The 22,096-nt window shown below is 37.3% G+C and overlaps 1 protein-coding gene across 6 annotated transcripts; it reads left to right on the top strand.

Moving 5' to 3' along the window:
• Positions 1–543: 543 nt before the first annotated feature.
• On the top strand, positions 544–21,396 carry SPDL1 (spindle apparatus coiled-coil protein 1). 6 transcript variants are annotated; one of them, XM_015141384.3, is made up of 12 exons: positions 544–681; positions 5,023–5,204; positions 7,673–7,849; positions 9,948–10,142; positions 10,740–10,889; positions 10,990–11,088; positions 11,167–11,277; positions 13,154–13,294; positions 15,140–15,243; positions 15,631–15,818; positions 17,914–18,259; positions 20,675–21,396. In XM_015141384.3, the coding sequence occupies exons 2-12, from the start codon at positions 5,046–5,048 to the stop codon at positions 20,820–20,822; spliced, it is 1,818 nt and encodes a 605-aa protein (XP_014996870.3). In that variant the 5' UTR covers positions 544–681; positions 5,023–5,045; the 3' UTR covers positions 20,823–21,396. The 6 variants fall into 6 exon arrangements, with proteins under 6 accessions (XP_014996870.3, XP_014996866.3, XP_014996869.3 ...); XM_015141383.3 differs by lacking the exon at positions 544–681 and adding an exon at positions 857–1,034; XM_028849907.2 differs by lacking the exon at positions 544–681 and adding an exon at positions 857–956.
• The last annotated feature ends 700 nt before the right edge of the window (positions 21,397–22,096 follow it).

Consider the following 22,096-nt stretch of genomic DNA (forward strand, 5'->3'; position numbering starts at 1 on the left):
ATGCAAACAGCTTGGACTGCATTCAATTCTAGTTCTACCACTCGGACAAGGCACTTTTTCTCTTCAGCCTTTGTTTTTCTCTGCAAAAAATGAGGAGTAATATCTACCTCATAAGGCTGCGGGCTTAACTGAGATAATCTGTAAACTTTAGCACATGGTGGGAACTCAAATGTTAACGCCAGTATTACCACGGGTAGGGTGCATGAGATCGCACGATGGTGCCAAAGGTGATTCTCTACCGTCCAGCCCAGCGACACTGTTCCCCTAGAAGGCACTGTCGTTAAAAAAAAAAAAAAAAACCAACAAACAAAATACCAAAACACGGAAACTAAAAGCGGATACTTAGAAGACATACATGAAACCAGCCCAAGGTACAATTTGTAAGTTAAGGAGCCACGTCTGCGCCTGCGCCAAGCCCACGGCGCGCCAGTAGCTGAAGGAGGGGGCGGGACGCTGCATTGGGCGTTTCTCTTAGTTTTTCCTTTACGCCCGGCTTGGGCGGACATCTCGTGAGACGTGGGACTTCTCGCGGGAACTGCATTCAAAAAGCCCTGGCGCTTACCCGAGAACTAGCTGAGTGAATGGGCCAGCGACTGTGGAGTTAGCGTCCTGAATGAATGTGGACGCCCTGAGCTCCCATTAAGAGCCGCTGGCTGCGGCAGCAGGGGACAGGCGTGAGAGGTAGGGGCAAGGGGCCTGGTGGATGGTGGGTGTGGAGAGCGGTAGTGGGGACAGTCGAATAGGCCCTGAAGAAAGCTAGGGGCCCAGGGTCTTGGCCGAGGCCTTTAGCTGAAACACCTCCTTCCCCGGAACCCTGGGGTCCTACACACTGGGTTCCGAGCCGGTCTAATCTTCCGTTGGACCGCCTCGCCGCCCTGGATTCTGCTCAAATATGGAAGGCCGGGTCGGTTGCCGGGTACTCAAAACGATAACCGCCACTGGATCTGCGCTGTGCGGTACGGTAGCCTCTAGTCCGAACTGAGAAATGTGCTGATGGGAGATACACACTGGATTTCAGAGAGAGCGCACAAAGAGTAATATCTCACTAATAATTTTTATAATGATTACATGTTGAAATGATAGTGTTTTGAGTGTATTTGGTTAAATATGTAAATTAATTTTTCATCTGTGTTTACTTTTTAAAACCTGATGGCTCCTAGAACATTTAAAATCACGTACATGGCTCGCGTTATATTTCTGCTGGACAGCACTGCCCCAGCCGTGTGTCAGATTCTACCCTAATTGCTTTTCCTTCGTTATCTCATTTAATCCTTTCAATAACCGATTAGGTGGGTGTTAATTTTGCTTGTTTTTATAGATGATTAAACAAGACATTAAATAACTTGTCAACGTTCGTGCAGCCAGTGAGTAGTGGAGGCGGGGTTGGAACTCAGGCAGTTTGATTCCCAGAGTTTCCTATCTCCTAAATACTTAGTGTGTGCTGTATTTTTGAGAAGCAGGACAGAAAAATGGTTGCAGCACCGGGGTTTGTAGGTAGAGTCTAGTTCCCATCTCACTTCGCCTCTTAACTTGCGGGTAACCCTAAGCAAGTTACCTAAACTTTCTGTGCCTCAGCTTGCATTTATAAAATGAGGGAAATACCTTCAACCCTAGAATTTGTTGAGAAGATTGAATAAGAATGTATAAAGCACCAAGCACAATGTCTGCCACACATTAGCTGTAGCTTTTAATCAACCACGGCTCTCTCTCTTTGTAGATTGATAGGTTAACTCTTTCTCATCCATTAGATTTCTGCTGAAAAGTTACCTCCTCAGGAAATTTTTTTTTTTTTTGGTCCATGTTCCCTTCTACACGCTGCCCCCCAGATTAGGACAGCTCCCCCTTGTTACGCGCCCAGGTAGCATACATCTCTCTCTCTTGCGCTTATCATACTTGTAACTTGATAGTTCAATTACTTGATTTAATGTCTTTTACTAATAGACTGCAGGATTCAAGAAGACAGGAATATTGTTTTGGGTTACCGTTGTGTTGTCAGCACTAGCACAGTGTCTGACACAGTAAGAATTCCAGCAAATCTTTTGAATAAATGAGAGCAAATTTTTTTTGGCTTCTCTAGGTAATGCCTGGCTGCAATGTCTTGAGGTTAACCCTATTTTTATTTTGGTGGTTGAGATGACAGTATTTACTTAACTCAGGCTTACAAGAGAATTAGATGAGATAATATATTTGAAGCATTTAGCATGGCAAATGGTAAATCCTCAACAAATGTAAGTTATTGTAAACAGTACAACATTTAGTTGGCTGGCCCTATTATGTACAGATTTTGAAAAGGTCTTGCATTTTAGAGCAGTGACTGCCAAACTGAGATTACCTAGAACACCTTTTTTTCTCTCTTAAAACCCTGTATCTCTTCCCTTGTCTTCATTCTCAGTTAAAGACCTTGCTTCCTAATTCATTGATAAATTGAAGCAGTTAAAAGGTTACTTGCACACACTTCCACCACTATACCTGCATATCAGCATCTGAACTGATATACTTTGCTTTCTTTAAATGAAATATCCATGCTTCTATTAAAACCAGTCTCTACATTAAACCTCATCCTGTTTATTCAGGGACATCACTAGCAATTCTCCAGTGTCTTCTAGATCATCAGTTTTTCTTCTCCCCTGGATTTATCCCATGGCCTACAAACACTGTTATTTTTTTGCATCTTAAAAATAAACAAAAAACTCGTCCCTACTTCCTCTCCAACTGCTGCTCCATTTATCCATTGTCCTTTGCGGCCAACCTGTGCTTGCTATCTTTATTTATCTCCTACCATTTTCTCTCAAAGACATTCTAGTTAGGCTTTCACCCCCACCTGTATATCAAAACTGTTCTTGTCACCAGAGACCTCCAGGAATTCAAATTCAATGGCCAGTTCTCTGTTCTCACCTTAATTGCCTTAGCAGCAGCATCTGACATGATTGATTACTCCCACCTCCTTAATACACTGTTTATTGCCTTCTAGGACAACACATACTCCTGGTTTTCCTTCTACCTCACTGGTCACTCATGATTCTCCGCTGTCTTCTTCCCTACCTCCTAACAGGGTTCAATCCTTGGTCCATTTTTCTTTAAATATTTTTATCCTCTACAGACTGATAACTCTCAAATTTACATCTCCAGCCAAGATTCCTCTTATCATATATCCAGTTGCCTACTTGATGTAGTTCATGTTCAGAACTTGAATTCCTGATTTTCTTTCCAAAACATGATTTACATCAGTGCTTCAGCTGATGGCAGTTCCGTTTTACAAGGTGCTCAGGCCAGAAGGCTTGGAGGCATTTTTTACTTTTCCCTTTTTCACACATTCCACATTATCTTTCAGAAAATCATACTGGCCCTACCTTCAAAACCTTCACAATCTGGCCATTTCTTAACAGCCTCCTATGCTACCACCCTAGTCTGAGCCATTTCACATGGTCTCTGCTTCCAGCCTTGTTCCCCTTCTAACTAGTCAACATAGCAGCCAGAATGATCCTTTTAAATTATATCAGATCCTCTACTCCAGACTTTGGAATGACTTCCCGTGTCACCCAGAGTAGGAGCCAAAGTCCTTATGATGACCTGATTTACCCACTCCCTACTATCTCTTACCCAAATTTAGATTTCACTCCCTGGGCTTCTTCCTGCCTTAGAGATTCCCCTCTTGCTGGAACATTCTTCTCCTAAACAGCTACATGGCTGATTCTCTCATCTTCCACCTCCTAGTTACATCACCTGTCTCTTCTTCCCAGATTCTTATTCTGTTCTATTTTTTTCTCATCTCTCCTTTCTAATTTATTAATATTCTATGACTTATTGTTTATCTTCCCCTCCTGAAATGTAAGTTGCATGAAGGAGGAGCTTATTTTTGGTCCATTTTGTTCCCTAATGAATCTGAACTGCCCAGAGTGGAACCTAGTATATGAGGCATTCAAGAAATACTTGTTCAGTGAATGACTAAATTGACTTGAAACATGGGGGAACATTTGTAATGGCCTGGTGCCCTTTGAAGGCAAAGGTGAGTTTGAGTCTTGCTTAAGAGGCTGGGACCAAATAGTAAAGGATAATTAGTAAGGTTGATTAAAGTGGAATGTTTCTATATATAATGTTTAAGTGTTTGTTCATAAATCTGGAATGAAAGCAACATCCTCTAATTCTTGTCCATATGGTTTCTATTTTTGCATACTTTTATGAATAACTAGAAAAATACTAGTGAATCTCTTTCCAAGAAAGCAGATTTAATATATACAGGAAGTTAACACTGTTGTGAAAAATTACAGACATGATATTCCTTACTTTACCTTATGAGCCTTATTCACAGCTGCCTTTTTGTATTTTATTTATTTATAGTACCCAGACCTTCCTTTTCTGGCGGTATTATTGTTATTATTATTTTTCAAGACAGTGTCTTGCTCTGTCATTGGCATGATCATAACTCACTGAAGCCTGTAACTCCATCAGTTTTCCCTCCTTAGCCTCCCAAGTAGCTGAGACCACAGGGGCATGCACTATCCCCACCTTATTTCTATTGATTGATTGATTGAGATGGAGTCTTGCTGTGTTGCTCAGGCTGGTCTCAAATTCCTGGCCTCAAGCAATCCTCCCCAGCTGCTGGGATTACAAGCATGAGCCACCATACCTGCTACTATGAGGTTTCTTGATTACTTTTTTTGTTATTCCCTTAATTTTGATTATATGGATAGCGGTCCAATTATGAGACCAACTTGACCTTAACATTTAAGGAAGTTTAGCGTACAACAACTGAACAGTTTTCTGATGTTGAACTGCTTAGAAGCAAAATTAAATGTATTCTATTCCACTCTTTAATTTTTGATCCCAAATCAGTAACAGAATAGTTAGAACAGTTCTTGCTGATGGAACAAGAATGCAAATTTCACTACTTACTAGTCAGAAAGAAAATTGTAATGTTTTTATACAGCAGTAGAATTTAGTAGATATATTTCTTCTATGATTGATATTATTGCATGGAGTTTTTTGTATAAGCTTAAGTAGTTTTATTTCCTCTATTTACAGGTGGCTAAAAAAAGGAAAAGAACATGGAGACAGATATAGTCATAAATCTTCGATGCAAGCTCAAAGAGGCTGAAGAAGAGCGACTAAAAGCTGCACAGTATGGTTTACAACTTGTGGAGAGTCAAAATGAATTACAGAATCAATTGGATAAATGTCGTAATGAAATGATGACCATGACTGAGGTAGGACTCTGGACTCCTCTGTCTGCAAGAGTGTGCTTAGCTATTGAAGATTTGTCCTGTTTAGCAATTAATAGTAGTAGTAGTTTATTCTTTTCTGAAGATTTTAGATCTAGTTCCCACCCTGCCCCATCTCTGTTAAAAAAGAATGAACTAAATGAATTCCTATTATTCTTTCCAACCTAGTATATTCAGAGTTTGAAAGATCAAGTTATCATTAAAGTTATCATTACTCTCTTTGCCAATTTGCTACCCGATTTTGCTTTGTCTGCACACTTCCTAGATGACCTTGCTTGTTTCAGACCTCTAAACATCTAAGTGCCCCATGACACTACACCAAGCCCTTAGTTCTCCTCTAAAGTCTAGGTTTATGTGTTCAACTGCCCACTAACGGACTTCTCACACTTAACACAGAAGAGTAGATTCCCTGTCCATTACCCAAATATTCTTTTATGATTTTCTTTAGCTTATTTAGTAAACGTAATAGCATTCAGTTTCTTGAACACCAAAAATCTTTGGTATATAAAGATTTATATATAGTTTTGGTTTCTTTACCAAAAATCTAGAACTTTTAGTCAATATCTTCCCTTTATTTCTCACATTTCATTAATTAATAAGTTCTAAGAACTGGACTACAAAGCATGTATCTTTGCTACTGGCACTGTAGTCCAGATCACCATCATTGCTCCTAGACAAGTACTGTAGCCTTCTGGCCAGGTTGCCTGCTTCCATTGTTGCCATTCATGCCATTCGTTCTTCACTTAGTGTCCAAGTGGTTGTGGAAAATACACCAAAGGTCATGCCACAGTCCTGCTAAAAACCATACAACAGCTTCTGATTGCATTTACAACAAAATCTGAGCTCTTTCCTTGGGTTTGTAGATCCCTATGTGATCTGACCCCTGCCAACCTTCTGACATCATCTCAAACTGCTTTGCCTTATTTTTGACTATACTAGTCCTCCCTTATGGGCTTTACGCCAGCTATTGCCTTTTTTTTGAGTTGTTTACCCCTCATTGCTCTTGGGTTGAGTCCTCAAACTTCAGCTTTCAGTTAAATGTCACCTCAGCAGAGAGGCCAACCCTTACTATGTAATGTAAAGTTACCCTGATTCACTCTTTTTTTTTTCTTTTTTGAGACAGGGTCTTGCTCTGTCGCCCAGGCTGGAATGCAGTGGCGCAATCTTGGCTCACCGCATCCTCCCCCTCCTGGGTTCAAGAGATTCTCCTGCCTCAGCCTCCCAAGTGGCTGGGATTACAGGTGTGTGCCACCACACCCAGCTAATTTTTGTATTTTTAGTAGAGACAGAGTTTCACCGTGTTGGCCAGGCTGATCTTGAACTCCTGGCTTCAAGTAATCTGCCCGCCTCGGCCTGCCGAAGTGCTGGGATTACAGGCATGAGTCACTGTGCCCAGCCCTCATTCACTCTTAATTATCTGCATTGCTAATTATCTCTAGATTATAAACTCCATGAGAGAGGGAATTTTGTATGCCTTGTTCACTACTGTATCCTCAATGCCTGCCACACAATTATTTCTTAAAAGAATGAATAAATAAATCTGGGTAATTTAGCAAATGCTCAGTAACATATTTAAACTTGAATCTCAACATTGTAAATATGGCAGGTAAAAAATATCTGTAACAGGTAAAAATAACTAGTGATGGCAACCTTTGTGTTTCTACATAGTACTGTTGTAAAGCAAGAACTCAGTGCCAAGTCTTAAAGGCAAGGTGAAGATTACAAATATCACTAGTAGTAGAAAATAAAACTGTTATACTTAATCATTTTGAGTTATAATTTGTCAAATTTCAGTGTTTAGCAGTTAATACTCTTTGCCTTCCTTTAAAATAAAAAGGGTTTGGAGGGGAATATTTTATCATTTTTTAAAGCTTGTTGAAAGAGTTCATACTTGTAATGTTTTTAATGTCTAAACTTCCCTGTGAGTAAGCAAAAGCCCTTTTAATTACTCCTTTTGTCTCAGCACTGCATTCATTCTGATAGACATTTTGTGAACATTTCTCAGATGACTACATTCTGAAAGTAAAGGCTAATCGAGTATTTTTTTCAACTATTTTACTACTACTACATTGTGTTCAGAGCTACAAGCAGAGCATCTCATTATCAAACTAATAATTCTCATGAGGAAAGCTGAAGTGCTGTTAAATGTTTTTTTGTTGTTAGCAGAGATTACTTGACATGTTGACATACCATGCAGCACATGTTACTTCCTCGACAGGGCACAGAAGCAGTAAGCTGTCCCTTGCATGGGTTTACCATAGTCTGGAAATACACCTCAGGGGTTTAGTAAGACTGATTAACTCCAAGGTTATTCCAGGTTTAACATGTCTTCGTTATTTGGAAAGCAGCAAATGCTTGAAATAAGAATGAAACAATTTAAGTTGAAAACTGATTATATGTAATGGCTTTAGGCTATTTTTATGTAATTGAATTGTAATTGAATCTGTTTTCAGAGTTATGAACAAGAAAAATATACCCTTCAAAGAGAAGTTGAACTCAAGAGCCGAATGTTAGAAAGTTTGAGCTGTGAATGTGAAGCTATTAAACAACAACAAAAAATGCACCTGGAGAAATTGGAAGAACAACTAAGCAGAAGCCATGGACAGGAAGTGAATGAACTAAAATCAAAGGTTGGGATATCTGTGTATTTCAGTGCAAAATATTACATATTTATGCAACCATCTGTAAACTTTAGATGATAAAGATTTTCTTAAGTGTCAGCTTTGCAAAATAGCTAAGATCTAAGTCTTCATTATCTTAATATTGGGGGTGGGAACACTGAGATGCAAGAGTTTGTCTAAGGGACTTGTATAAATTATATCCTACTAATTAAATACAGTTATTTAATTTTGGTTGCTGGATATTTGTGAAGGTTTAGTTTAGTGACTAGCATGGCCTCCTTGCTGATAGTGAGTACAGCAGTCCCCTTGCAGAAAGCCTGGTCTCCTAGCCTTCCCTGCAGTCAGTGGTATGCTTTGTAATTCTGTAACACAGACCAGTAGTTTCTTACTAGTTAATATGCATTACAGAAGACACTTTGTAGTTTGTTTACTGAAGATAAACTAATACATGCGATCCAGTTCTTAAAATAATTCTGTGGGAAGGTACCATTATTATCTCCATATACCAGATGAGAGAGCCAGTGTTTAGACAGACTGAGTAAATTGGACATAATTCAAGAGCTAGAAATCTCCATCTACGTTTGAACTAAGGCTGTCTGACTCCAAAGGCCGTGTCACTCTATGTAGTCTACCAACATGTAACACTGGCTCCATTTCAAACATAAAAGCAAGATAAATGATTGGTCAGTGGTTTTCCCTTTTTCCAGCTACCCAGTGCTTTCAGGTTGCTTCTAAGGAATCCAGAACTTTTTATCATGGATCTGCTTTGTGTATAGTCTATACTCTGACTTTTCCAGACACCTCTCTACTAAAACTTGCCTGACTTTTGTCCTCCTTTCTCAGAAGTCTGTTATCCAATTTTCAGCTTTTTGTATAGCAGCTTCTAAGAGTTTTCTTTTTCTGTATACCACCTATACTATTACTTAATTTCTCACTGACTCTCTTTAAATGTTTACTGATTTTAAGAAACATCAATGAAATTACTTTTTTTTTCTTTTTTTTTGAGACAGAGTCTCACCCTGTCACCCAGGCTGGAGTGCAGTGGCCTGATCTCAGCTCACTGCAACCTCCATCTCCAGGGTTCAAGCGATTCTGCTACCTCAGGCTCCTAAGTAGCTGAGGTTACAGGTGTGCGCCACCACGCCCGACTAATTTTTGTATTTTTAGTAGAGACGAGGTTTCACCATGTTGGTGAGGCTGGTCTCAAACTCCTGACCTCATGATCCGCCCCCTTCGGCCTCCCAAAGTGCTGGCATTACAGGCCTGAGTCACCATGCTTGGCCGAAATTACATATTTAAGCTTGGTTATTTTTTCCTACTATACACTAAAACAAACATGGCTATCTAAATATGCCTTTGTGTAATATATAATCATCTTGCATACCACTCTGACAGGTAATATCATCCAGCTTGTCTGAAACTAGTCGGATTTGAGGCCCTAATGACTGATAATGATGTGCTTTTTCCCCCCTCTGATTGTTATTTTTATTTTTGCAATAGCTTTCATTACCTAAACAAGAGAGTAATATAGGGAGTATTCAGCAACTGAGGTAAGGCTAATTATTATAGAGATGGCTTTTATTTTTTTTTGGTGAAGCAAAGAGTAAATTTGTGAAATATTTTGTTTTACTGATTTTCTCAAATCACTTGTGCCAAAATTTGGAGTTCTTTTCAATACCTTTTCTTCTCTTATTTCTCACATTAATTCAAGTTCTAAGAATTTGACCTACAAAACACCTATGATGCTACTGCCACTCCAATCCAGACCTTCATCATCTCTTCCCTAGACTACTGCTGTAGCCTTCTGACCAGGTTGCTTGCTTCCATTGTTTCTCTTCATGTCACTCATTATTCACACAGTAGCCAAGTGGTCAGCATCACAGTGCCTCCAGATTGCTTCTGAGGCATCCAGACCCACCCTGATTACTCATGGATTGTTTCTATGTTTATTAAACAAGGTGTGTCACTATCTGTTAAAAGATGCCTAATCTTGGGCAAATAGGAAACTGCAATAATGTCATCATTCAGTAAGTTTGGTTCAATCAGTGATGTTTTTTTAGAGAGAAAATAACTTTCAATTTATGACTTTTTTTAAATTTGGCTTTAGATAGAAAAACTGAAAGTGGAATTAGATGAAGCTAGGCTTAGTGAAAAGCAGCTGAAGCACCAGGTAGATCATCAGAAGGAACTCCTCTCTTGTAAATCGGAGGAACTACGTGTAATGTCTGAACGTGTGCAGGAAAGCATGTCTTCAGAGATGCTGGCTCTTCAAATTGAGCTGACAGAAATGGAGAGCATGAAGGTAATTTTTATGGCATGTGGTTCTCAGGGTTTTCTCTTTCTTTTTCTGGCATATTTTTACATGTTTTGGTAGTAATTCTTAAGAGCTAGTTTGAAGGCTGAAACATTTTTTGACCTAATTTGCATCTAACTAATTAAAAAGTGGGGTTTTTTTAGGTGGATGACTTCAATCATAATATAGCTTTAGATTGTATGATTATGTAGGGCAGCCTTTCTTTTAAATTAATGAAACCTCTGGAAGAATTTAGAGGCATATACTCTGATCCCGGTTTTTATCGTTAAGAGCCCAGTGTAAAAAGTTGGCTCAGTGGAAGCTGAAATGCATGTGAACTTAGTTTTTTTGTTGAAAGCTAAGTTTAATTAAAAATTAAAGCCTGCAATTCATAGAGGAAAAAGGGCAGTCTCTAAAATCATTTGTTTCCTTGGTGAAAAATTTAACAGTAATAGTAATTTCTGTTATTTTAGTATGTACCTGACAACTTTTGACTGGTTCTTTAGTTTTAATTTTGGATGTGAACCACAACTGAGATAAACTGAGCAGCTGCCAAATGAAAGATTATTCAAGAGAATTTCCTCCTTTTCAATTCCTATTAAATAGACCACCCTCAAAGAAGAAGTGAATGAACTACAATACAGACAAGAACAGCTAGAACTTCTTATTACTAACCTAATGCGCCAGGTAGACCGGCTTAAAGAGGAAAAAGAGGAGCGAGAGAAAGAAGCAGTTTCTTACTATAATGCCCTAGAGGTACTATGATTATAGTAACATCATCTTTTCCAATTTATCATAACTTATTTTTTTTGCTAATCTAATGTCTATTGCCTAAATTGTTTTCTTTTGAATTTAGAAAGCTCGTGTAGCAAATCAAGATCTTCAGGTACAGTTGGACCAGGCACTCCAGCAAGCTTTGGACCCCAATAGTAAAGGCAACTCTTTGTTTGCAGAGGTACTTACAAGTATTCTAACTGCTAAATTGGCATTTTCCTTTACTACCAGAACAATTAAGCATGTTAATATTTTGTAGGTAGAAGATCGAAGGGCAGCAATGGAACGTCAGCTTATCAGTATGAAAGTCAAGTATCAGTCACTAAAGAAGCAAAATGTATTTAACAGGGAACAGATGCAGAGAATGAAGGTATAGAACTATCACTATCAAAGGTTTATTAAACAAATTTTATGTCAGCATTACATGTCTGAATACATCAAAGAAACGATCTTTTCCTACAAGGAGTGTACATATAGTTATTTCTAGAACTGCATGATTTCAAAAAATCAGTTTTGAAATTAATCAAAAGATTCATTTATACTTTAAAAATCTTGGAATAAATATTTAGTAATAGTATGTTTAGCAATGATTTTTTTGTTTGTTTTATTGGTTACTCACTAGCTTTGACTTAAATCTTTCTTTATGGAGTAGAAGAAAGAAAAGTATTTATTTCTTATTCTTGGCCTGATGTCTTTCCAGGCATAGCCCTGGTGTTCCTACTTCAGCTGAAACTCGCTGCCTCACCATTCCTCGCTCTTTCACCAAGGCTTATTGTGGAGTGAAATTTGGATTATTCAGGGTTCCCTTTCCTTGTAGCCCCTCAAGTCAAGCACACAGACCTTTTTAATTTTACGGATTTTGTTGGTTGTCATTCTAGCCAAATAAGAGGTAGCAGAAAAATGTGGAAATTAGAAAGATTTCAGTATTTTAACCATCCTTAGAATACTGATCCCTCATCCATTGTGCCTTGCTCTACTGAGGTAGTAATTGGAATGTGGAAAGGCTTCCTTCCTTTTATTCAGATGATGGGCTTTGCCAAAGAAATGGGTTAATGATTAAACTTGGGAGTTAGATAGATTTGGGTTTGAATCATAGTTTTGTCACTTTCTAGCTCTGTGACCTTGGACAAATATTTTAACTTTCAAAGCATCAGTACCTCATCTATAAAGTGGAGATGATAGAACCCCCTCTTAGAATTGTCCTACAGTTAAATGAAAGTGTAGTAAAATACTTACCTGCTACTTGGCAAATGAGTGTTTAATGAACAACAGCTGTGAATTTTATTTCTAAGGCAAATCGTGCTGCCTCATTTCCTGAGACTCTCTCCTATCTGGGAAGTATTTCTTTATAAATTTTCTCATATTTACTTTAGTTTTCTTACAGTATTTGTCAGGGATACTTTTAATCTGCCAATGTTGCTTGATGTCCCAAACTATCTTTAGAGACTAAAAGCATTCTGAATCTTAGGCTAAGTGGGCCTAGCCTCCAATCTGAAACAGGAACAAAAAGGATATCCTTTAAAATGTTAAAAGTCATCTGCAACCTCATATCTTTGCTTGCTTTACTCAAAACTATATTTAAACTAATAGGCACTCTTTTCAACTCCAGAAATTTCCAAAAACAGAAAGAAATGCTAGGTGTAGAGTCTACTTAATTTCCCTTTGATAGCTTTGCAACTCCAGATTTGGGGGGGGCGGGTAGGTATAATTAGGTAAGTCGAGTGCTCCTCTTAAAAAATTAAAACATGGTGTATTGAAGATTGCCCCACTATCCCAAGATAGCCTTTTATCTTTGCTTTTCATGTCATTTGTGAATCTAACATTTGTGGCTGTCAGTAGCTTAGTTTTTCTCACTTAATTAAAGTTAATTAAAATTTTTGAGAAACCCATCAGAACCTTAATGAGAGCGAGTGCTTATGATAAGCAGTCTGCAGCATTTGGCCGGGCTTACTTACCAGTTCAGTGGTGTCCTTTCAGACCACAATCATGCAGGTCAGTTTTATGTTTCACAAAAGTACAAATAATTATGTTACAGACTTCAGTTATCATTCATAAGTAGTCAGAATAAGTATTCAAATGTTATGTCTACAACAAAGTTTATTATTAGATTAGAAATAGCTAATTAGTTTTGTTTCCAAAATGAGTTCAAAGTAATGTAGTATAAACTATGAATTATATCAAAAAAGTAGTTATCAGAATCTTTCTCTCACTTAATTTTATTAGAGGGGGTGCTTTTATTTTTCTAGTTACAAATCGCCACGTTGCTACAGATGAAAGGGTCTCAAACTGAATTTGAGCAGCAGGAACGGTTGCTTGCCATGTTGGAACAGAAGAATGGTGAAATAAAACATCTTTTAGGTGAAATTAGAAATCTGGAGAAATTTAAGGTATGTGTAACACTTAAAAAAACACACATCCAAATTTTGATTTGAATACCTTAAAATTTGGTTTGTATTTTAAGTTTAAAATATTAATAAGTATCTTGTGGGAGATACTTTGAGACTAAGTAAATGCCTGTTTCTCCTTATACTTAAACATCCGTTGGTGATTCTTGCCTGAAATACAATTCTGTGATGATTGCTAAATGGGTAATTCCATCACTTCTATATTTATTAGTTGGAATTCTAATAAAGGGACAGCAAAGAAAAATCTTTTCCCTTACTTATTCATTCATTTATTTATATCAGTATAGCGCTATGGATTCTTTATTCTATGAGTTATAATCCATTGCTTGCTTTGTTTACTCTGATACTCAAATTGTCCTAGATTTGGTAGTCGAAGTGCTCTTACTTGAATACTTCCTTACTCTATGGCACAACAAGGTTTTCCTAGCTCACCTGCCCCAGCCCTGGGATTAGCATTTCTTCAAGGAACATTGGTTTATTTTAGTGGATAATGGTATTTGTGTAAGCATTTGTGTGTGTGTGTGTGTGTATAAGAATTCACCCATGTTTTCTAATACGTGTGTGGTTTCATTTTTTACATTTAAATATCTGATCACCACTGAAGTTTATTTTTGTGTATAATTTGAGGTATAAATCTAATTTTATCTTCCTATAAATAAGTAGGCACTTGTCCCAGAGTCATTTGTTAAAAAATCGATCTTGAGCCCAGTGATTTGAGTTGACACCTTTATCATACATCAGGTTTCCATGTATACTTGAGTCTGTTTCTAAATTTTCTGTGTATGCCATTGGTCTGCTTCTGTGTGTGTCAGTACCACACTGTTTTATTAATTATGAAGGCTTTAAAGTATGTTTATCTGGTAGGACTATTTCCTCACTATACTTTTTAATTTTCAGTGTTTTCCTGCCTATTTTTGAATGTTAGTTTTCATTTACAAACATCTTGCCTAGCACCAAAAAAAGCTTGTTGGCTTTCTATTAAAATTGCATGCAATTTAAGATTTTATAAATTAACTTAGGGAACATCGATATCTTCATTAACCTCCTAATGAACTAAAGTTTATAAATGACAAATTTTTGTAAATGTTAATAACCCCTTAGGCATTCTAAATTATAGCCATTAGTATGTCATAAAATCTTAATTAAGTTTACAAAATTTTATTTCTGTGTCTTATAAAAACTGTTGAAAGAACTACAAATTTGGTTAAATTGGCAGCCTTATGTGTTCCATCAGTGGGCTCAGAACTGTACTTTGAAAATTATGGCCTTAAATCGGGAATTTTATTTATAACCTCTGAAATTGTTTCAAGTTTTTAAGCACATTTACCTTTTTTATCCCACTAGAGAAATGTATAGTTTCCATCAGTCTCAGAAGAGTTTGCACTACATTCTTGCCTGGGGTGGGGGGAAGAACCTCAGAAGAGGGGGACACCAAATATAAATGTAAGGCTCTCATCTTTCTTTCATATTTTTCCAGTTTATGGTTTTGTTACAAAGGCCAGAATTCAATCCAGCAGGCATTTATTTTTCTATTTTAAAAGCCAGGAGAGGGAAGGAAGCCAGAGCATATAGGTAAGGCTAGAAGCCTAGGCCTTGGAGTCAGATTTGGGTTCAGATCATCTCTTCTTGGTTTACTTTCCTCTGCATTTGGAGCCTGTTTCCTTATCTCTAAGAGAGGAATAGTAATTATTTTACCTACTTCAGAAGGCAAATAAGTTAAATGGGTAGTTCTTAGTGTAGTACACGCCAAGGAAGTGATGGTGCCGTTACTAATAAACATAACGAACTTTATTTGTTGTTTAATACAATTTTTTTTGCTTTTTTAAGAATTTATATGAAAGTATGGAATCTAAGCCTTCAGTCGACTCTGGTGCTCTGGAAGATAACACCTATTATACAGATTTACTTCAGATGAAGCTAGATAACTTAAAGTAAGTGTCTGGGTTGGTAGATGGGAAGATGGACCTGTCACTTGCTTATAATAGTGGTGTCAGTGACTACAAGTTGTTTTTGAAATTGCCAAAGGAAATTTTCCAAAAAGAAAGGTAACAAAAATATCTTTGTGCAGATATTTATGCATGAATACATTTGAAAGAGTATTTCCTCCTTGTCTGTTACCTTTCAAGATTGCATGAGTATTTTTTAAATTTAACACTACTATTGTTAAGGATTAAATTGTTTATTTTTTCTTTGTTACTAAAAACCCAGAAAAATGTATTTTTAACTAAGAGTTCAAATATGCAGTGAAATATTTATACCCCTACACTTATTATATGCTGTTTTAATACTCATTGGTTCTCCTTTTTTTATTATCATAGCAAAGAAATTGAAAGCACTAAAGGTGAATTGTCCATACAGCGAATGAAAGCATTATTTGAGAGCCAACGGGCTCTGGATATTGAGCGAAAACTTTTTGCGAATGAAAGATGCCTCCAGCTTTCAGAAAGTGAAAATATGAAACTGAGAGCTAAACTAGATGAATTAAAACTAAAATATGAACCTGAAGGTATATATGTCTCATATATTTTTGTCTTTTAAATCATGAGTAATCCTGAGAAATTATACCAAATTTTTTTTTACTGTAGTTTTATGCAAATCCTATTTACAAACTCATTTGTAGTTATATACCTATAGTTAATAAAGCAAATTTATTATGTAAAATGTGTAGGAAAATTCAGAGAGAACTGGATACTGGGTGTGCATGAATATAACATGTATCCTTTTTGGATATCAAAATTCATCATACTGTATAGTAGAAACTTGAGATTTGAGACTTTCCCATTTTAAGATTACAGTATTTTATGTCATACCTCATAGTTTAATTATGTTGAAGCAGCTGATGTTTGGAAGCTATACAAGGTAGGACTGTTTTTAGAAAATCTAAAGTAATGGAGACTTTAAGGAGGTGGGTCTTTATCTCTGCCTCTGATGGAAGTCTGGAGGAGGCCTTCCAGGACTGGGAAAGCACTCCATGGTATCCAGATTTCAGGTTTCTTGTGTTTGTTGGTCTGCTGCCATCCCGTTGAGCAGAATTTAGTCATGCAGCCTCACCTGCCGACAGGAAAGGCTGAGAAATGCAGTCTTGATTCTCAGGGGCCATGTTCCTCACTAAATATTGGTAATTATTTTATTAAAGAAGAACAGTGAGCCAGGTGTGGTGGCTCGTGCCTGTAATCCCAGTTCTTGGGGAGGCAGAGGCGGGAGGATAACTGTGCCCAGGAATTTGAGATTTGCTTGAGCAATATAACAAGACCACATTCTCCCCCAAAAGTAGGGGGAAAAAGGAAAGAACATTAAACATATTAGGAAACATCTAGCAAGTCTAATGACTGAGCTAGAAAGTAGCCTAACCATACAGTCTCTGCATCTTATATACTACAGAGAGTGAAGTTTACTGTACATAAATTCAAAAACAAAAGGCCAAGTGTGAAGGAGTATAAGAATGTGATGGTTCTACAACGCCCCTTCCCTGAAAGAGTGTTACGTGTTTTAGGTTAAGGATTCTCAACAAGTTTTTGTCCCTGCACTCTGCACATGCCTCAGTCTCTCATATTGTCTCAGTGAACTGCTATGATTCTCAGCGATAGTGGGGAGGTTGCCAAAAATTGGAAGGTTTTTACACAATTTTAAAAGGCTTCTCTTGCTCTTACTCTTTTTCTTCCATGATTCCGATAGGCTCCCCTGATTAAGAATTATCCATTATGAATTTCAAACATCTGTTGAACTGAACACTGCAAATAGACAAGAGGCAGGGTAGTGTGGGTTTCAAAGGAGCAGTGGCAGAAAAGGGGAAATCGTGGTCTAAAAGCAACAATGTAGAGCAAAACCAGCAACCCCTTGTGCTACCAGGGTTCCTCAGACTCCACGAACATTTTGATTTTGAAAATGAAACACATTGGTAATGGGCATAGGGAAAAGCTATCAGAGCAGTTAATTCAGTGGCTGTGTGTATGACCTGCTTAGATAGAATGATATTAGGCCATGAGGATAGAAGGCATTGCAGTAGTCTTTGATGAGACATGATAGGATTGGATTAGGGAAGTATCCATCATAAAAGTAGTCCAATTCTGCTTATATTTTGTAGGTAGAGCTAGCAGGCATATATTACCAATATTCAGAAAGTTTGGCCTATTCTTACCATTTCATCCTTCTAACACACAATACCAAGTGAAGTGGGTGCTTTTAATCCCCATTTTACAGATAAAATGAAGCTCAGAGAGGTTAAAAAGACGTGGCTGTCAAATACGAGTATTAGAATTTGAACCTGGACTCTGCCACTGCCTCTTCATCTCCACCCTGAGATCTTATGAACCACCTTTATCAAAACACCAGGAGAGAATACTGAAGCCTTCATGCCTAGAGTCAAAATGTTGAATTCCCAAGGAAAAATATATAGCCAAATAAACTTTAAAATATAGAGTTTATATAGATTCCATGATAAAGAATAAAAGGTAGAAACAAACGATGCATTTCAGTGAGGAGATGGTTTGATTTTAAGAGAAGTGAAAAAGGTATACGTATAACTAGTTCTGGCTTCTTGTGTTGATTGTGTCTTTGTTTTCTTAGATTTTTTTCTTGTCCCCACTCATTTTTATTCTCAGAGACAGTTGAAGTGCCTGTACTGAAAAAGAGGCGTGAGGTGCTGCCTGTGGATATTACCACCTCTAAAGATACATGTGTCAACAACAGTGCTGTCGGGGGAGAAGTTTATCGATTACCACCTCAGAAAGAGGAGACACAGTGCTGTCCTAACAGTTTAGAAGATAACAACTTGCAATTAGAAAAATCAGTTTCTATACACACACCAATAGTCAGTCTCTCTCCTCACAAAAATCTGCCCGTGGATATGCAGCTGAAGAAGGAAAAGAAATGTGTGAAACTCGTAGGAGTTCCAGCTGACGCTGAGGCCTTAAGTGAAAGAAGTGGAAACACCCTTAACTCTCCCAGGTCAGTGTCCTCTTTTCCTCCAGGCAGCCAGCAGACCTCTCCATCTCTCCTCTCTCGCTGCATGAACTGTGCTGTCTGTTTCTTTATCTACTTTCTTACTATTGCATGCAGTATAATTCCTCAATTTCATCTACCTACCTTCAACTTTTCCAGAACTTTAAGAAAGACTAAACTGATTGCAAAGGGAAAGGACTCCTGAATAAGGGAATCACATTAAAAAGTTACATGTTTCTGTTTCATGAAAGGAAATATCAGTCTTAACACATCTCTGAATGTTTTATCAGTTTGAATAAATGTTCTGTTATTTTTCTCCTGGTTCAAGCATGGCCATGAAAGAAAAATCAACTTACTTTCTCAAAGGGCTTTCTGGTAGTCTGAGACATTTCAGCCTTCTGGAAAACTTAGGTGAATTTTTTATGTCTTTTGAAGTTGTTTATCCTAGGCTTTCAAAAATGGGCTTGAATACTTATTTTGACATTTTTACATATCAAAGCTTTTCATTGTTTCCAAAACTTGAAAGCCTCTAGTTTCTGCATAATTGAGTTTTTGACTGAAAGAAATAGTGTCAGATATGTGTGTCTGAAGGAATTAATGTCCCAAGGGCTTTGTCCTTTAAAAATAATCAAGGTCAGAAGGTAAGAGAAAGTGAATGGAAGGGAAAGGTAAGTAGGAGTGGCTGAGGCTCGAGTTCTGCATGTGCACAGCAGAAGAAGCAAATGAGGAAATTGGAGAAAGTGAAAGATGGAGGATGCATGCAATGGAATTGTTAGAGGCATTTAAAACAAGTATCTAGACATTCAAAAAGATGTGCCAATAGCTAGCCTGGATTATCTCATATGAAATGTAATCTTGAAGGTGCTACTAGGGCTACATTAGTCTTAGAGAGTAGAGACAGATTAATAAGACATTTTACTAATGTGCATTTGAGTAGAGAGAGTAAGACACAGCCCAGTGTAAAAGGGCTTCCTTATATGTTTTATCTGATTTCCAAGTCTTCAGTGCTACTAAATGTAATACTCAACAGTAAAAGCACTTTAACAATGTTAGCTGCTATTATTATAAGGGATAGTAATTTATTACTCCCTCCTTGGAGTTTTATATAATGTTATAACCTCTGAGTCACATAAAATAAAAGCTTACTATTCTTAAGGAAAAAGTAACTTCAAATGAGTATCTGCCACATACACATGGTTTCAAAGAGTTCTGAAATGAATCCAGCAGATTATGCCTGTGTATATGTATGTGATGCATTGTATAAACATCCTTGACCACTGTATATTTCTGGAGGTGAATTTCCAGAATTGATAAGTGCCAGCCTTGCTATCTGTATTGTCTTCATTCCTTTTTCTGCCTTTTTTTGCTTGATAAAAATCACCTAAGCAAATGTATGTGGCTAATTGACTCAAGTAGCACGTTGGAAACTTTTTGTCTTGTTAAACAAAAAATAAAATACCACAAAACGTTTGTGTGTGTGTGTGAGTCCATCTGCTAACTTCAAGATGTTTCCAACTCTTTGTTTTCTGCATGTTTAACTTAGATACACAATCCTAAGATAATTTTGGTACAATAAATACGGCTTTTATTGGGAACTTTACTGTTGTATGCTTTACAAAACTAATGAGTGTTCTTGTTGCTAAGAATCTTTACATGCCTTTAAGAATATCTCTCTACTATTTATCTTTTCTTTATTATTCTACTAGTTGAAACTCACTTTTTTAATAAGAAACAAATAGACATCTATTCATGCAGCTCAAGATTCCATGTTATTTTTGTCTTGCCTTTTGTATGTCATGTTAACGTTAAAATATTGCTGTAACATTTCAGTTTTTGTGTTAGGTGTGCTTATCTTGATAGGGGCCCTGTCATATGTTAATTCTTTAATTTAGGCCTTGCCATGACTTTTTAAAGATACTCTTTAGACTTAAATAATAATCGGCCCAGCGCAGTGGCTCGCCTGTAATCCCAGCACTTTGGGAGGCTGAGGCAGGTGGATCACGAGGTCAAGAGATCGAGACCATCCTGACCGACGTGGTAAAACCCTGTCTCTACTAAAAATACAAAAATTAGCTGTATGTGGGAGTGCACACCTGTAGTCCCAGCTACTTGGGAGGCTGAGGCAGGAGAATCGCTTGAACCCGGGAGGTGGAGGTTGCAGTGAGCCGAGATTATGCCACTGCACTCCAGCCTGGCGACAGAGTGAGACTCTATCTCAAAAAATAATAATAATTGAACCTATTGATATAAAAAGACTCTTTTAGAGAGCCAGTGACTTAATATTCTTAATAGTATTAGAATCAACTATATTTTTTTTCCTTGAATACCATGCCTCATTGGAGGCCCATTATACTGGGGGTTTGTTTCTTCCATCCTTCATAACCACATTTGAATTCAGAGTGGATACTTTAATGCCTGTAGGTTAGCTGCTGAATCAAAGCTTCAAACAGAAGTTAAAGAAGGAAAAGAAACTGCAAGCAAATTGGAAAAAGAAACTTGTAAGAAATCACACCCTATTCTATATGTGTCCTCTAAATCTACTCCAGAGACCCAGTGCCCTCAACAATAAAGACTTTTCTTTAATAAGAGTATGGTACCACTTGCCTCAAAAGTTACTGTGGTGCTTAAGATTGTCTTTATCTGACATATATCACCTTCTGGGTTATTTATTCATTGTGCCAGGACCTGGCATTTTCATGTTCCTTTGACCAAGTGTTCAGAATTTGCTTGACTCTAACCTGAAGAGCTTCTTAAGTGATGACCCTTCATGGAGCTTCTGTGGCAGTGAATAAACTGTTAACTGAAGGCAAATGTTATAATTAATGTATCTATTTGCTGCATTGTATATGGATTAAATAATAAAAACACTTAAGTAATCTACCTTCAGAGCCATGTATTTGAGAACACTCAAATCATTATATTTTCCTATGTACTTTTTTTTATAAACTTAGCCTTAAACTGTTGTAAAAATAGGAAAGTTGTAAACTATGTTGTAAAAATAGGAAACGTGGCTAAAAAATATACATTATATTGTTTCAGGATTTTGTCAGTGTTTAAAGAACCGATGTTCATCTTTGTATTTATATACATGATTTAAATTGTGTCTAAAATTTTAAATAAAACTGCAATGATTTATCCTTAAATTTCTTACTCTGTATAGGTAACAGGATGTTATCAAAAGGGAATAAAAAGCACTTTGGGAGGCTGAGGCGGGTGGATCGCTTGAGCGCAGGAATTCGAGACTAGCCTGGGCTACGTGGCAAAATCCCGTATCTATAAAAAAAATACAAAGAATTAGCTGGGCATGATGGTGCACACCTGTTGTCCCAGCTACTCCAGAGGCTGAGGTGGTAGGATCCTCTGAGCCCAGTAAGGAGGCCGAGGCTGTAGTTGAGCTGTGATCACACTACTGCACTCCAGCCTGGGCAACACAGCAAGACCCTGTCTCAAAAAAAAAAAGCGGGGAAAATAAGGAGAAAAAATAAATGTCAGGAATTCTTAATTCTCTTATGTATAGTTTTATGTATAATTTTATGGTTAATTATGTGTACATATACAGATGGTCCCTGACATAATAATGGTTTGACTTAATGATTTTTCAACTTTTCAGTGATACAAAAACAGTATGCATTCAGTAGAAACTACTTCAGGTACCCATATGACCATTCTGTTTCTCACTTTCAGTACCGTACTCAATAAATCACATAAGATATTCAACACTTTATGATAAAATAGACTTTGTGTTAGATGATTTTGCCCAGTAGTAAACCAATGTAAGTGTTCTGAGCACGTTTAAGGCAGGCTAGGCTAAGCTATAATGTTCATTGGGTTAGGTGTATTAAA

Source organism: Macaca mulatta, chromosome 6 (genome assembly GCF_049350105.2).
Source record: "Macaca mulatta isolate MMU2019108-1 chromosome 6, T2T-MMU8v2.0, whole genome shotgun sequence".
In the NCBI taxonomy this organism is placed as follows: Eukaryota; Metazoa; Chordata; class Mammalia; order Primates; family Cercopithecidae; genus Macaca; species Macaca mulatta.

Coding starts and splice junctions, on each gene's coding strand:
- SPDL1 (XM_015141380.3), top strand. CDS start 5,046: ATGGAGACAGATATAGTCATAAATCTTCGATGCAAGCTCAAAGAGGCT. Junction 5,205..7,672: donor AAATGATGACCATGACTGAG/GTAGGACTCTGG, acceptor ATCTGTTTTCAG/AGTTATGAACAAGAAAAATA. Junction 7,850..9,947: donor TGAATGAACTAAAATCAAAG/GTTGGGATATCT, acceptor ATTTGGCTTTAG/ATAGAAAAACTGAAAGTGGA.